Source organism: Balaenoptera acutorostrata, chromosome 19 (assembly GCF_949987535.1).
Source record: "Balaenoptera acutorostrata chromosome 19, mBalAcu1.1, whole genome shotgun sequence".
NCBI classification, from domain to species: Eukaryota; Metazoa; Chordata; class Mammalia; order Artiodactyla; family Balaenopteridae; genus Balaenoptera; species Balaenoptera acutorostrata.
Genome location: NC_080082.1, coordinates 58638595 through 58654152, shown reverse-complemented (window position 1 = coordinate 58654152; position 15558 = coordinate 58638595). Strand labels below are relative to the sequence as shown.

At 52.0% G+C, this 15558-nt stretch overlaps 1 protein-coding gene and 1 non-coding gene across 10 annotated transcripts in view; both read left to right on the top strand.

The window, feature by feature from the left end:
- The window catches only part of ODAD1 (outer dynein arm docking complex subunit 1), a 29898-nt gene that overhangs the window by 13070 nt on the left and 1270 nt on the right, over window positions 1–15558 (top strand). For 6 of the 9 annotated variants that reach the window (XM_057535053.1, XM_057535051.1, XM_057535049.1 and 3 more), the window contains 9 exons: window positions 2902–3024; window positions 3382–3495; window positions 7232–7299; window positions 10587–10774; window positions 11004–11138; window positions 11958–12040; window positions 12178–12346; window positions 14944–15107; window positions 15196–15299. In XM_057535053.1, the coding sequence (XP_057391036.1) occupies window positions 2902–3024; window positions 3382–3495; window positions 7232–7299; window positions 10587–10774; window positions 11004–11138; window positions 11958–12040; window positions 12178–12346; window positions 14944–15107; window positions 15196–15299 (1148 nt within the window). The remainder of the gene's footprint in view (window positions 1–2901; window positions 3025–3381; window positions 3496–7231; window positions 7300–10586; window positions 10775–11003; window positions 11139–11957; window positions 12041–12177; window positions 12347–14943; window positions 15108–15195; window positions 15300–15558) is intronic. The other 3 variants (XR_009006192.1, XR_009006193.1, XM_057535055.1) reach the window with 1 other exon arrangement.
- TRNAG-ACC (transfer RNA glycine (anticodon ACC)) lies at window positions 559–631 on the top strand. The gene has a single exon. It is a non-coding gene; the product is annotated as a tRNA-Gly (tRNA).

Here is a 15558-nt window from a genome sequence, read left to right as displayed (position 1 = left end):
ACTGTAATTTTTCTGCAGAAATGGAAAACTAATATTATGGTCAATTTCAAACTACCAACAATTTAACTCATGTAATTCCTGAAAATGTAACAATGAGCTCTCAAGAGCTGTCCAAGGGGGCCCCAGTATTGCACTGCTAACAGCTCTATTATAGCAATTTGGACCAAACAACCCAATAAATGTTTGCATCCTAACAACCTAGAAACCATTTGAAAAAATAATATACGTAAATTGAAAAAAATTGTGTTTCGTTCTTAAAAACCACAATTACCTGTGGCACGTTTGTGCCTATTGGCCACTTTGCAAATTTTCAGGTCTCGGAGTCAGAGTGGACTCACCATTCTCATTCCACACTGATTTCTGAGCAGTACTTGCTTTTTTTCTTAATTGAAAATTTTACTGGGGTAATTGTAGATTCACCTGTGGTTTGAAGAAATTATACAGAGAGAGTCCTTGTACACTTTGCTCAGTTTCCCCCAATGGTACCATTTTGGGGGTTTTGATTTTTATCACAGCAACTGCTACAAACTCAGTTTCAGAAAGATGTGACGTTGGACTTCCCTAGTGGTTCAGTGGGTAAGACTCCGCACTACCAATGCAGGGGGGCTGGGTTCGATCCCCAGTTGGGGAACTAGATCTCACAACACATGTTGCAACTAAGAGTCTGCATCTTGCAACTAAAAACATGCCACAGCGAAGATCCCGCGTGCTGAAACTGACCTGGGGCAGCCTAAGTAAATAAATAAATAAATATTAAAAGGGAAAAAAAAAAAGAAAGATGTGACATTGGACTTCCCTGGTGGTCCAGAGGTTATAACTCTGCGCCTCCACTGCAGGGGGCACTGGTTCAATCCTTGGTCGGAGAACTAAAATCCCATATGCTATGTGGCGTGGTTAAAAAAAACGCAAAAAACAAGACAACAACAACAACAAAAAAGAAAGATGGGACGTCATCAAAAGGCATGTAACACCGTCTCACGTTGAACCTGGGAACTACCTTGAGCTCCAGGTTCATGTGGTGTCTGACCAATGTCAATGTGTCTCCCTCAAATTTTAAAATATCCCCTTGGTTGCCCCTTTGAGTTTGCTGCAATGCTCTGGGGTGCCTTGGCGCATGTATTCGTTTCCTTGGGTGGCTTATACTACAGAAATTTATTGTCACACAGTTCTGGAGGCCAGAAGTCCAAAATCATGATGTCGGCAGGGTTGGTTCCTTTTAAGGGCTGTGAGAATCTGTTCTGTGCATCTTGCTTAGCTTCTGGTGGTTTGCTGGCAGTCTTTGGCATTCCTTTGTGTGTAGAAGCGTCACTCCAATCTCTGCCTTCATCTTTTTTTTCTTTTAAAAAAATCTTGCAATACAATTTTAAAGGTTATACTCAATTTACAGTTATTACAAAATATTGGCTCTATCCCCCGTGTTGTACAGTACATCCTTATAGCCTATTTCACACCCAGTAGTTTGTACCTCCCACTTCCCACCCCTATATTGCCTCTCCCCCTGCACTGGTAACCACTGGTTTGTTCTCTATATCTGTGAGTCTGCTTCTTTTTGTTATTTTCACTAGTTTGTTGTATTTTTAAGATTCCACATCTGCCTTCATCTTCATCTGGCATTCTCCCTGCTGGCATGTCTGTGTGTGCAAATTTCCCCTTTTTTATAAAGACGCCAGTGGTGTAGGATTAGGGCCCAACCCAATGACCTCATTTTAACTTGATTACTTCTGTGAAAACCCTGTCTCCAAATAAGGTCACATTCTGAGGTTCTGGGGATTAGCACTTCAACATACGGATTTACAGGCGACTGAATTCAACCCATAGTGGTGCACAAATTGGGAAACACAGTATCAAGCAATTCATTTATTCATTTAGTCTGCATGTTTTGTTGCATGCCAACTCTGCGTCAAGCACAGAAAAGATAAAAATCTGCCCTCATGGAGTTTCCAGTCTAGTTGGGAAGACAGCATACCCCAAACAAGTCAAGATGAATATGGGAATGAGAAGGGCAGGTTGGAAGTTGGTTTCAGGCATCAGGGCTCATCCTCTCCTCCTCTTGGTATTTACCAGGATTCTTGGCCTTCCCCAGTCAATAGAAATTGATTAGAGGCCAGACAAGAAATTCAGGCAGGCCTTTACTGGGGCCCCTGCTGCAGCAGCAGGGAGCGAAAACAAGTAATAGGTTCCCTTGCTGGTTCCCAGAGTTGGGGTGAGCTGGTTCCTTATATGGGGTGATGGTAGGGGTGTGTCCATAGGTTGGGCCAGAGGGGTGGCTTAGATGTTTTGCCCAGCCCTCTGGTGGTGTACTGCAGGGGGCACACATAGTACCTTGCTTTTGCTCCGACCCCGTTTTTGCTCCTGACTCTTCAGAAGTGGCAGCTGGGTTTTTTGGTCTTTTTGTACATTCTTGTCCAGAATTTGCCCTAACTGCGCGTGCATGCAGTTATTTGTAGTCCCTTATAGTTCCTTTGTATTTTGGTGCCCGAGGAGACGTTTGTCCAGGGGCAGGCACTGCAGCAAAGGGTCCCAGGTCCCAGCCTGTCTCACTCTCAGGCTCCTGTCTCCACTTTGTCTACTGTGTGTGGGGTCCCATCCCTCCAGATCACACATTTCTCCCAAAATACCAGGAAAGGACTCGGCTGGCTCAGCTTGGGTCACACGTCCATCTCTAAATGGATTGTTTGGAGCTGGGTCATGTGGCCGGCAGGGCGGCGTGTTATGGTTGGAAGTCAGATCCACATGGAAGGTTGGGTACTGACCTCAGAAGAGGGGTACAGCAGATGGCTGGGGCCACAAGGACCGCAGATGTCAACCACGCTCAGTCACTCATCCTCCCACTCATCTCCCTCATTCCCTCCATCTCTCCCACATTCAGTCAACAAATAGACACCATGTTCTTTCTTCCAGATCCAGGAATGGGAGAGCCGGATCTTTGCCCATGGTAAGGATGTCAAGGCCCCGGGATGCATCCTGGATCAGAAGGTCACGAGCCAGCGAAGGATCAAGATCCTTGAAGACCAGTTGGACAGGGTGAGGGTCAGCCTCTTGGCTGTCTCCAGACCTGAACTCTTGGGGGAAGAACTGAGCATGGGAGTCAAGTTTCAGAAACGGTGGACCAGATTCCTGGATGCAGAGTGGCCTAAAATAGTGGGTTCCCTAAGTGGGGTTAGGAGACAAGATCCTGGAGGGATGGAGGGTCCCCCAGGAAAGGAGACTGATGCTTGGGTCTTGGGGGGGTGGCGATGCTCTCAGAGTGCCCAGATTGGGAATGGGCCCCCTACCTGACAAGTGCCCCCTTCTCGGCTGAGAGTGGAAGAGGGAGGCAGGCCAGGCCTCAGACAGAGTCTTGGTATCCTCTCCCGCCCCCCCTCCCCACCCCCATCCCAGGTCACCTGTCGCTTTGACATCCAGCTGGTTCGGAATGCAACCTTGCGGGAGGAGCTGGATCTCCTGCAGATCGAGAGGAACCGCTATCTGAATGTGGACCGCAAGCTGCAGAAGGTCAGTGGCCCTGAAGCCCAGGACCCCTTGGCCCAGCTGGAGTGGAGGGGAGGATACGAGAGTCACCCTACTTTCTCCAACACTCGGGCCTCAAGTACGGAATCGCCCGGAGCCATAGGTTTACTTTAGTCCGGAGGGAATGGAGACCGGAGAATGTTCCGGGCTGCCCCCAGCAAAGAAAGCAGCCTCATTGAGATTTGCAGAAAGCAGAGATGTCACTTTGAGTGTTATCACCCAGGGCAACCAAGGCGCAGACAGGACCATTTACATTCCATGGGTTTCTCACTAACCTTTGAAGTCCTTTGAAGAATCCTCCCTCCCTCCTTCCACCTCCCTTCCTTCCTTTATTCTCTCCCTCTCTCTTTCTTTAAGTTTTACTTTGAAATAATTTCAAATTTGCAGAAAAGGTGCAGGAATAATACAAAGAACTATATATCCTTCACCAAGATTGATAATTTGCCAAATTTACTCTCTCTCTGTCTGTCTCTGTGTGTGTGTAATTAGTTTTACTGAAAATAATTTATTATCACAACTGACGAACTATTTGAGAGTAGGATGCAGACATTACGGTCCTAAGAACTTCAGTGTGTATTTCCTAAGCACAAGACCATTTTCTTATATAAACAAAGTGCTCTTACCCAAGGGCACTGAACATTGTTACAATTCTAAGCAGTCCATATTTAAAGTTCATGATTGTTCCAGCAATGTCCTTTATAGCTAATTTAATTATCCTGCTCCAGGCTCTGGGCCAGGATCCCACATTGCATTTGGTTGTCCTGGCCTCATTCATCTGGAACAGTCCCTCGGCCCTTCTTTTTTTTTTTTTTTTGGCTGCATTGGGTCTTCATTGCAGCGTGCAGGCTTCTCATTGTGGTGGCTTCTCTTGCTGTGGAGCACGGGCTCTAGGCACGCAGGCTTCAGTAGTTGCGGCGCATGGGCTCAGTAGTTGTGGCTTGCTGGCTTAGTTGCTCCGCGGCATGTGGAATCTTCCCGGAGCAGAGATCAAACCCGTGTCCCCTGCATTGGCAGGCAGATTCTTAACCACTGTGCCACTAGGGAAGTCCCCCTCGGCCCTCCTTTGTCTCCATGACTTTGACATTTTGGAAGCATCCAGGCCAGTTGTGCTGTGCGACGTCCCTCAATGTGGATTTATCTGATCTTTCTCCATGATTAGATTCAAGTTGTGCATTTTTGGTGGAATATCACAGAGGCGGTATTGTGTCATTTGCGGGCATTATATCAGTAGGCACATAATGTAAGTTTGTCCCATAACTAGTGACGTTGACCTTGATTGCTTGGTCAGCCAGGTTTCTCCAATACAGGGTTTTCCTCTTTGTAATGACTGAGTCCAGGGAGGTTCTTTGAGACTATGTAAATATCCTGTTCTCTGATACATTTTCACGCAATTGTTCTAGCATTCCTTAATGATTTTTGCCTGAATAATTATTATTGTAATGGCTACCAAATGGTGATTCTTCTCTCTCATTTCTTCTTCATTTATAAGATGGCATTTTACTTAAGGAAGAACTTCTTAAGTGTATTTATGGGTTATCAGTAAGCATTCATGTATTCTTACTTTATTCTGTGGGTTATAATCCATAGTGCTCATTATAATGTTCAGATTGTCCCAGATTTGGCTGGTAGGAGACCCCTCAAGCTGGCTCCTCTGTCCTTTGGACAAGCCCATCTTTTTTTTTTTTTTTTTTTTTTTGAACACTTCCTTACTTTCTGGCCCAGGAAGATAGTCCAGATTTTCTTGTACTTGATCAGCCTTAACTGTCAAGTTAGCATTTCTCCATGGAGTCCTGATTCTTCCTAGTGGGGAGTCCTGCTTCTTCTTCTCTTGGTGCTGAGAAACCAAATTACAGGCACTAGGAGTCCTCACTGCTACTGGGGTGTCCCTGCCTTGAGGCCCTTTCTCTGGAGAGAGCTAGGAAACACACGCACATATTTTAAAATTGTGAGTTCATGTCGGTGCCTCTCATTCCAATCCATCACCACTGGGTTATTCCTGAACCTTCCCTATTTTATCTTTCTCTTCCCCACAGTGGGAACCTTGGCTCCCAACAGCGTTCATATACGTACTCACTTGTTCAATCCTACAAAACACATAAGAGAGGTTCAGAATTACTATAGCTGTACTAACAAACACCCCCTGAACCTGAGCATTCAAGATTTGTTTGCAGATTGTTTTGTTCTCTGAGGGCATGGGTATCTATCTATGTATTTATCTATCTCACATTATTGTATTCAGAAGTCACTGGGATTAGTTCCTAATTTTTTGGTCTTCTTTGTGGTTCTGTTCTGTGTTTGAAATACAGTTAGGTTCACTTGCTTCTGTTTGTATTTGGTTTTAGTTCTCTCCCCTATCCTTGTTGATTTAATTTTCTTTATGAATATGTAAACCATTGACAAGGGTTCCCAAATCAAAACGATGCCAAAAGGTAAGCCACAGAAACATCATTTCCTCACCATCTCTTCCACTTCATTCCCATTCAGCCCCCATAGTTTCTGGTTATCCATCCTAGGTTTCTTGTTACAAAAGTGTATGTGTTTGGGGCTTCCCTGGTGGCACAGTGGTTAAGAATCCGCCTGCCAATGCAGGGAACATGGGTTCGAGCCCTGGGCCGGGAAGATCCCATATGCCACGGAGCAACTAAACCTGTGCGCCACAACTACTGAGCCTGCGCTCTAGACCCCATGCTCTGCAGCAAGAGAAGCCACCGCAATGAGAAGCCTGCGCACCGCAACAAAGAGTATCCCTCCACTCTGAGAAAGCCCGTGCACAGCAACGAAGACCCAATGCAGCCAAAAATAAAAATAAAAAATAAAAAAAGAAGTGTATGTGTTTGTGTGTGTGCACGTGCACACATACGCATGCACATGTATTTATACATACATATATATGTATGTGTGTATTACATTAATATATACACACATTATATATGTATATGTATGTGTATGTGTGTATATATGTTTCTATACATTAATACATATATACACATTATGTATAAAAAAATATATATATAATTTCCTCTCGTCTTTCTCCTGAAATAACCCTTTTTACGCATAACTCTGCAAAGACACTTCCATAGAACTAGAAAACAGATTAGCGTGGTCACAATCATGAAATTCACACAAATTTCTGACCCCCACCACAAAGTTAGGTCAGCACTCTTAGGAATATGCTGGGTTGGATGTTTCACTGCATCCCTTTTTTATTTATTTATTTAATTATTTATGCCTGCGTTGGGTCTTCGTTGCTGCACGTGGGCTTTCTGTAGTTGCGGCGAGCGGGGGCTACTCTTCGTTGCGGTGCACGGGCTTCTCATTGCGGTGGCTTCTCTTGTTGTGGAGCACGGGCTCTAGGAGCGCAGGCTTCAGTAGTTGTGGCACGCGGGCTCAGTAGTTGTGGCGCACGGGCTTAGTTGCTCCGCGGCATGTGAGATCTTCCTGGACCAGGGCTCGAGCCCATGTTCCCTGAATTGGCAGGCAGATTCTTAACCACTGTGCCACCAGGGAAGTCCAACGTTTCACTGCATTCCTGCTCATCAATCTGGCTTTCCTTTCACTTGGTGCCTGTTTAAAATCCCTTTCACCGATTGCCGCTAATTAGGAAGGTCCAAGTTTCTAAGGCCCAGGAACCTCACTTCTTATTGGGAAAATGTGGGGCTTAAAGGAGGGCCCTCCAGTGATGAGGGCATTGGAAGTGGTATCTGTTTTGTTCTCTTGGCAGGAGATCCAGCTCCTGCGGGACACGGTCAGGACCCTCATGGTCTCCTCCACCTCTGCCTACACCATCAGGTAGGGCCCCTGGAGGCATCCTAGATGACTCAGCCCATGCATTTTCTTAAGGAAGTGGTGGGAAGGTTCCAAACTCAAGAAATAGATTGTCAGAACCTCCTTTTTTTTTTTTTTTTTATAAGATGCCCCTTTCTCTCCCCCCTCCACTGATTTCCCAGCTTCTCGGGCAAGGTCCCTCTCCTTGGGTGTATGAATTAACCTCTTTAGCCCCAGTCTGTTAATGGCATGTAGCACATAGGGATGTAGAAAGGCTTAAGGGGAATTCCCTGGCGGTCCAATGGTTAGGATTCCGCACTTTCACTGACATGGCCCAGGTTCGATCCCTGGTCCGGGCACTGAGATCCCACAAGCCACAGGGTGTGGCCAAATACATAAATAAAGAGACTTAAGGGACTTCCCGGGTGGTCCAGTAGTTGAGAATCTGCCTCCCAATGCAGGGGACACGGGTTCGATCTCTGGTCGAGGAACTAAGATCCCACATACCTCGGGGCAACTAAGCCCGGCACCACGGCTAGAGAGAAGCCCCTGTGCTGCACCTAAGGCCCAACGCAGGCAAAAATAAACAAATATTAAAAAAAAATAGACTTAAGTAAGTGCACATAGCAGGGGGCCAGGAACGTAGGAAGCATCAGTGAATGACCGTAATTAGATTGATATTTATCAGTATTGGCTGAAAGGGACAGAGATTCTCTCAAGCCACCTTCAGACAAAGGATCATGTTGTATGGAGTCTAGAAGCCCCAGCTGCTCTGCTAATGGACGTCTGTCTCTGCCTCTGGGCTCTCATGGGCTCCATGCTCTCTCTCTTATCCCAGCTCTGCTCCTTTCTGCACTTCAGCCCTGTTCTCTGGCTCCAAGTGCTGTCTTACCTTCTCTTCAGTGTCTTGTTTCTACCACCTGACTTCTGCTTATCGTGGTTCATGATTCCTCACAACATCGGTTATAGGCCAAATCTACCTTATGGTTTCTATGATCTTTCCTTCTTTGTTCCTCCTTTCTTTCCGTTCTTTCTTCTTTCTTTCTTTTCTTTCTCTCTCTCTCTTTCTTCCCTTCCCTTCCCTTCCCCTTCCTCCCTCCCTTCCCCCTTCCTTCCTTCCTTCTTTCCTTCCTTCTTCCTCTCTCTCTTTCCGTCTTTCCTTCCCTTCGTCTGTCTTTCTTCCCTTCTTCCTTCCTTCCTTTGAGTTAAGATGCACATAAAATTCACCTTTAAAAAATTTATTTATTTATTTATTTATTTTGGGCTGCGTTGTGTCTTCGTTGCTGCGCGTGGGCTTTCTCTAGTTGTGGAGAGCGGGGGCTACTCCTCATCGTGGTGCGCGGGCTTCTCACTGCGGTTGCTTCTCTTGTTGTGGAGCACGGGCTTTAGGCACACGGGCACGCGGGCTCTAGAGCACAGGCTCAGTAGATGTGGCGCACAGGCTTAGTTGCTCCGCGGCATGTGGGATCTTCCCGGACCAGGGCTTGAACCCGTGTCCCCTGCATTGGCTGGCGGATTCCTAACCATTGCGCCACCAGGGAAGTCCCAAAATTCACCATTTTAAAATGTACCATTCAGTGGCATTTAGTACATTGATAATGTTGTGCAACCATCCCTTCTGTTTTCATCACCCCCAAAGGAGACCTGTAACCATTAAGCAGTTATTCTCTTTCCCTCTTCCCCAACGCCCTGGCAACCACTAGTCTCCTTCCTGTCTTGACGATTTACCTATACATGTGCCTTTCCGTAAATTTACCTTTATGTTTCATGTAAATGGAATCATACAACGTATCCTTTTGTGTCTGGTTCCTTTCACTCGGTGCAGTACTTTCAAGGTTCACCCACGTTGCAGCGTCTCTCAGTACGTCATGCCTTTTTATGGCTGATTCTGTAATTTGTTACCTGTGGTCCTCCATGACCTCTTCAGAGTCTTGACTCATGGCTTCTGTTCACGCATAGCTCTGGCTTCTTCCTAACTTGGCCTTCATAACATGACCTTTTGTGGCTTCTCTCTGTACATCCTTTTAGCTTCGGCTTCCCGCTGTCCCCTTCTTAGCATTTCCCAATTCAAATTCTGAGGAGAGAATCTGACTGGCCCGGCTCATCTTTTCTGCCACGTCCCACAAGTGATGGCCTGCTGGCCTGTCTTTGCATCACCAGGATCTAGCCTCTGCCAACACTCCTCCAGTTGACTGCAGTGGGCAGCCTAGCGGGGTGCAAAGATAGGGTGGTTTCCATTAGAAGGCAGGGGGCAGCTGTCAGGACCAACACTTCTGTCAGACCAGCCAGTGTCTCCATTGCTTCCTTGCTGGCTGACCTGGGCAGGTCACTTCCCCTCTCTGAGCCTCAGTTTCCTCTACTGTGACGTGGCAACGGTAATGGTATCTACCTCCGGGGCTGCTGTGGGGACTTATGGCGTGCTGCTTTAGAGCATCTACTGAAGGGCCAGGCTCTTGGGAAGTTGGGCTCCCTCTTCCTGGCCCTTCTGTTGGCCTGAAGCCCAAGGCACAGAAAGAACTGTGAGTTCTAATCCCTGAGGGGCTGCTAGACGGGTCGCCGGGGGCTAGGGCTGGTGGGTGCCAGGAGAGGACTCCCACCAAGAGGACTGACCTGAGTAAGCCTCAGAGGAATTTGAACAGAGCAAGAAGCTAGTGCCCTGAGTCGAGGCAACCAAGGTTGGCGAAGGTGTGGAAAGGGGAACTAGAATGGTCCATGGGCAGGGACCCGAGGAGACTGACCTGCTGTTCTCCCAACCTAATGACCCTCTGACCTTTGATCCTGTGACCTGTGAAGTAGGCTTGGGGCACTCTGAGTTTACAGTTGGCTGCACTACGTTTAAAAGCTTAAAAGCTCCACCTTCGGCCAAGCAGGCCAGGGGAGTTTCAGTGAGTGAGCCCCCTGACTCTCCCCATAACCCCATCCTGACCCAGCTCTAGGAACCTAGACAATTTTCTGCCTTTTGTGACCTTAACGGCAACCTGATTCTGTCCCATCCCTGTGACCCCAGGCTGACTCTGCCCATCCCTGTGACTCCAGGCTGACCTCACCCGGCCCTGAGACCCCAGGCTGACTGTGCCCCATCCCCCCCCCAACCCCAGGATGACCCCGCGCATCCCTGTGACTCAAGACTGACCCTGCGCCATTCACCCTCCAATCCCAGGCCGACTTCACCCATTCCTGTGACCCCAGGCTGACCCTGCCCCATTCACCCTCCAACCCCAGGCTGACCCCGCCCCTCCCTGGGCCCCAGGATGAACCCAAATCCAACCTCCAATCTCCCTGACCCGGGTCTAACCCCCCACCCCTCCCAGGGAGGAGGCGAAGACCAAGTTAGGCATGCTGCGGGAGAGGGCAGAGAAGGAGGTGGCCCAGAACGACACGGAGGTGCAGATCTTGCAGCGACAGATCGCGCACTTGGAGCAGCTGCACCGCTTCCTCAAACTCAAGAACGGCGATCGGCAGCCGGATCCCGCCGTCGTGGAGAAGCGAGAGCAACGGGGTGAGGCCGGGGCCGCCACCTCTGCCTCCAGCAGGCCGGGCCAGGGGAGGGGCGGAGCGGCTCGCTCCAGGTCTCGCCGCGGGGCGGGGCCGGCCGGGGGGCGGGGCTGGAGGGGCGGGGTCTGCGCGGCTGCGGTGTTGTTGCCCCCTCCCCACCAGCGTCCCCAGCCAGGCCCCTCCGCCCTGGTGGCCGCCCCGGACGCCGACCTCACCGCCCCCTCACCCCCCAGCCCGGGAGATGGCCGAAGGCCTCCGGAAGACCTCCCAGGAGAAGCTGGTGCTGCGCTACGAGGACGCCCTGAAGAAACTGTCCCAGCTGACCGGGGAGAGCGACCCGGACTCGCTGGTGGAGAAGTACCTGGAGTGTGAGTTCCCGGGGGTAGGGGGCGGGGATGGAAGGGGCGCGGGGGTGGGGCAGGAGCACGGCGCCTAGCCCCCCGGAATCCAGTGCAGACTGTGCTCGGTCTCGGTCACCGAGGGCCTCCGCTTCGGCCCTGGGGACTTCACCTGCGCTGGAGGGACCAGGAATCAGGCTCCGCCCTACTCGCCTCTTCCCGTCCGCCCTGCCTCCGCCCCTCTCTCTCCCCGCTTTCTCCCCAGTCTCTCTCCCACCCCCGTCTCGGGCCTTCTGACCCCTTCCTTCTCTGTGTGTCTCCACCCGTCTGCATCTCTCTGTTCTCACTGAGTGTATCTCCGTCTTTTTCTTTCTGTCCAATTTCCCTGGCGTGTCTGCCTTCCCGCCTCCCCAAGCCGTCTCCCCTTCCCCGTTCCCTCCCTCCTCCGCCTCCCTCATTCCTGGGCCTGCGGGTCACCCTCGGAATCTTCCCCTCAACCTCTGTGTGCCAATCTCCGTGTCCCTGTTGCTGTCTTTCTCCCGGGGTCTAATGTTCTCTCTTTACCCACCTTTACCGTTTTCTCTCCCTCACTTCTCTGTTTCTCTGTGTCTCTCTCGGCATTTCTGTGACTTTCTCTCGGTCGCTATCTCTTTCTGTCGCTCTGCCTTGCCCTGTATTTCTCTGTGTCCCCTGTGTCTATTTCTTTGCCTATATCTCTCCGTCTCTGTCTCTCCTTGTCTGTGTGCCTTTGTTGCCTTTCTCAACATCTCGTTCTCTGCCCTTCTGTGTGTGTCTCTCTGTTTGCTGGTCTCTGTCTCTCTGGACCCTGCCTTTCCGGACTCCCCCCAGTGGAGGAGCGGAACTTCGCGGAGTTCAATTTCATCAATGAGCAGAACTCGGAGCTGGAGCATCTGCAGGAGGAGATCAAGGAGGTGAGCGAGACCCGCCCCTCCCCTCCCCTCCCCCTCCCCCGCCCCCGCCCCTCCCCCGCCCCCGCCCCCGCCCCTCCTCCACCCGCGTCGGCGCCGCCTCCCGAGCTGGGCCCAGTGTCGTGCCCCTGCCCCTGTAGATGCAGGAGGCCTTGGTGAGTGGCCGCCGCAGCGAGGAGGACCGCCGCTCGCGGCAGGAGCAGCAGCGGGCCGAGTTGCAGCAGCGCGTGGACGAGGTGCACACGGAGGCCGAGAACCTGGAGGCCCGCTTTCAGAACTTTCGCGGGCAGCTGGAGAAGCTCAAGACCGGTGAGCACCCGCCCCGGCTTCTTCATCTGGAAGGATGCGATGAGCAGGCGGAGAACCCTGCCTGGGCTGGCCACGTGGAGACATTCCACGGACCACTTTGTGCACTCCCTTTTCATCTGTCCCGTATCCATCCAACCATCCATTCACTCATCCATCCATCCATCCTGCATCCATCCATCCTTCATCCATCCATCCTGCATCCATCCTGCATCCATCCATCCATCCTGCATCCAGCCATCCTGCATCCATCCTGCATCCATCCATCCATCCTGCATCCATCCATCCTGCATCCAGCCATCCTGCATCCATCCTGCATCCATCCATCCATCCTGCATCCATCCATCCTGCATCCAGCCATCCTGCATCCATCCTGCATCCATCCATCCATCCATCCTGCATCCATCCATCCATCCATCCTGCATCCAGCCATCCTTCATCCAGCCATCCTGCATCCATCCATCCTGCATCCATCCATCCATCCTGCATCCATCCATCCATCCTGCATCCATCCTTCATCCGGCCATCCTGCATCCATCCATCCTGCATCCATCCTTCATCCGGCCATCCTGCATCCATCCATCCATCCTGCATCCATCCTTCATCCGGCCATCCTGCATCCATCCATCCTGCATCCATCCATCCTGCATCCATCCAGCCATCCTTCATCCATCCATCATTCATCCATCCATCTATCCTGCATCCATCCATCCTGCATCCATCCATCCTGCATCCATCCATCCATCCTGCATCCATCCATCCATCCATCCTGCATCCATCCTTCATCCGGCCATCCTGCATCCATCCATCCATCCTGCATCCATCCATCCTGCATCCATCCTTCATCCGGCCATCCTGCATCCATCCATCCTGCATCCAGCCATCCTTCATCCATCCATCCTTCATCCATCCATCCTGCATCCATCCATCCTGCATCCATCCATCCTTCATCCATCCATCCTGCATCCATCCATCTATCCTGCATCCACCGTCCATTCATCCTTCTGGTGTGGAGTCCATGAGAGTCAGGCAGCCCTGGGTTTGAATCCCAGCTCCACCATTTGTGAACCTTGGTGTGTGGTTTCCTCTGTTGGAGCCCCTCCGGAAGTGGGATAGCAGTGCCTAGTTTGTAAGGTCGGCTTGAGAATTAGATGGGATGACGGATGGAGAGAGACTGGGAGGTGGCAGTGGTGGTGGGGGGCAAGCAGGAGGGCCACCTCGTGCTGCGCGGTCGGAGCTCAAGTATTGGAAGATCCTCTTTCCCTCTGTTGTAGGGACTGCGGTGACAAGCCCTGTGCTAGGTGGTGAGGGCCGGGCAGGGGGAGGGCAGGGAAGAGACTGACATGGGCTCTGGATACTCATAACGCAGGGGCTGGGAAGGAGGACACCTTGGGCCCTGCAGGAGCAAGAGTATGCCTTAGCTCAGAGTCGGGTGCAGGACCAGGATTTGGGGGGCCCAGTGCAGAATGAAAATGCGGGGCCCCTTGTTTAAAAACTCGCAAGAATTTCAAGTGACAATAGAAGAGCATCAAACCAAACGTGGGGCCCTTCTCAGCATGGGGCCCTGTGCCCATGACATTGGCTCTGCTGGGGTCACAGGGGAGGTCTCCTGGGAGCCATGATGCTTGAGGCTGATTTTGAAGGATGAGTACTTAAAAACTGGGGAGAGGGGATGCCCCCAGCAGGCGGGGCCAAGGCTCGGAGGTGCATCCAAGGAAAGCAGGTTCTTCGTGCAGAGAGGGCGTGGGTGGGAGTTGAAGAGGGTCAGATCCTAAACGGATGCCAGGCTGAGGCTTTTTCCTGGGGGTGCTGGGGAGCCATGGGAGGGTTGTGAGCAGGAGAGGGGGGTGGATCGGAGGGAGGGGGATGAGGACGGAGAGGGAGAGATGGAGCACAGAGGTGTCGGGCTGAGGGACCATGGGGGGATGAGGGCTGAGGCCCACAGGGGTCCGGCCCGGTGAGGGTGCAGTGGGGAACCTGGGAGGAGGAGCTCCTCTGGGGGATGAGGCTGATCTCAGTGTGAGTGGCACTGCGGACTGTTTGGAGAGGGACCCCAGCAGGAAACTGTATGTGAGCCTGGGGCTCAGGTGGGGGAGGCAGGGGAGGGTGGTAGGGATGCCACAGGCTGGGTGCAGATTCCTGTCAAGGTCATGGGTGCATCTTATTTCATTCACAATAACCAGTTAACTAAATACAAGCGGGCCAATTGTGAGAGCGTGTCACAGCCTTGGTGCTGCTGTGAATTTCCTCCGCTTTCTCCCGGGGAGCACGTGTGTGTGTTTCTGTGGGAGAAGCACATCCTGAGCCGTGGGCTCGCTGGGTTGGGTGGAAGCTGAGTGATGCTGAGCCGTGAGCAGAGGACTGGCCGTGTGGAGGTGCCCGTGTCACGTTTTCCTTGGACTCCCCTCGCTTTTTGCCCTCTGGCATCTGGAACCCGGTGGCCGGGCACACCGCGATGCCCTCCCCCCGCCTGGCTGTCTGAACTTGGGCAAGTCCCTTTGCATCTTTGAGCCTCGCTTGGGCAGCAGGGCCTTGAGGAGAGGAGAGGGTGGCACCCCATGGGCACCGGATCCATGATGGCCTGTCCCCTCTGACCCCAGATATCCAGCGCCTCTTCACCAGGGCCCAGTGTGACAGCACCGTCATCAATGACCTCCTAGGGGTCAAGAGCCACATGAGAGACCGGGACATAGGCCTCTTCCTGGGCCTCATCGAGAAGCGGCTGGTGGAGCTCCTGACGGTGCAGGCCTTCCTGGAAACCCAGGTTGGGGCGCAGACGGTGTGCAGGGGGGACAGGGTGCCGGGGCCTTGGAGGCGGACCTGAGCGGACCACTGGCTTCTCCACCCTCCAGAACAGCCTCTCTGCCAGCTCGCCTAACGCTGCCCTCCTGGTGCTGGGCCAGAGCCCCGAGGGTCTTCCCAAGAAAGTGGCCCCACCTCAGCCCCCTGACAATCTGTGAGCCAGAGGGCAAGGGTCAGCGAGCTTCCCCGGGGGCAGAGGAGACGCGGGAAGGGAGGGTGGGGGCGGGCCCCTGGGACTAGAAGGTGGGTGGGGCCCGGGGGCGGGGGGCGGGGGGAGTAGAAGATGAAGTGGGTACTTCGGGGGAACCAGAAGGAGTAAGGGCTCCAGGGACAGTCGATGGGGCCCTGGGTGGACCCGAAGGGGAAAGGGCGCTCAGAGCCCGGCGCACGGCTGAGGGTCTCAGGGCCTAGCA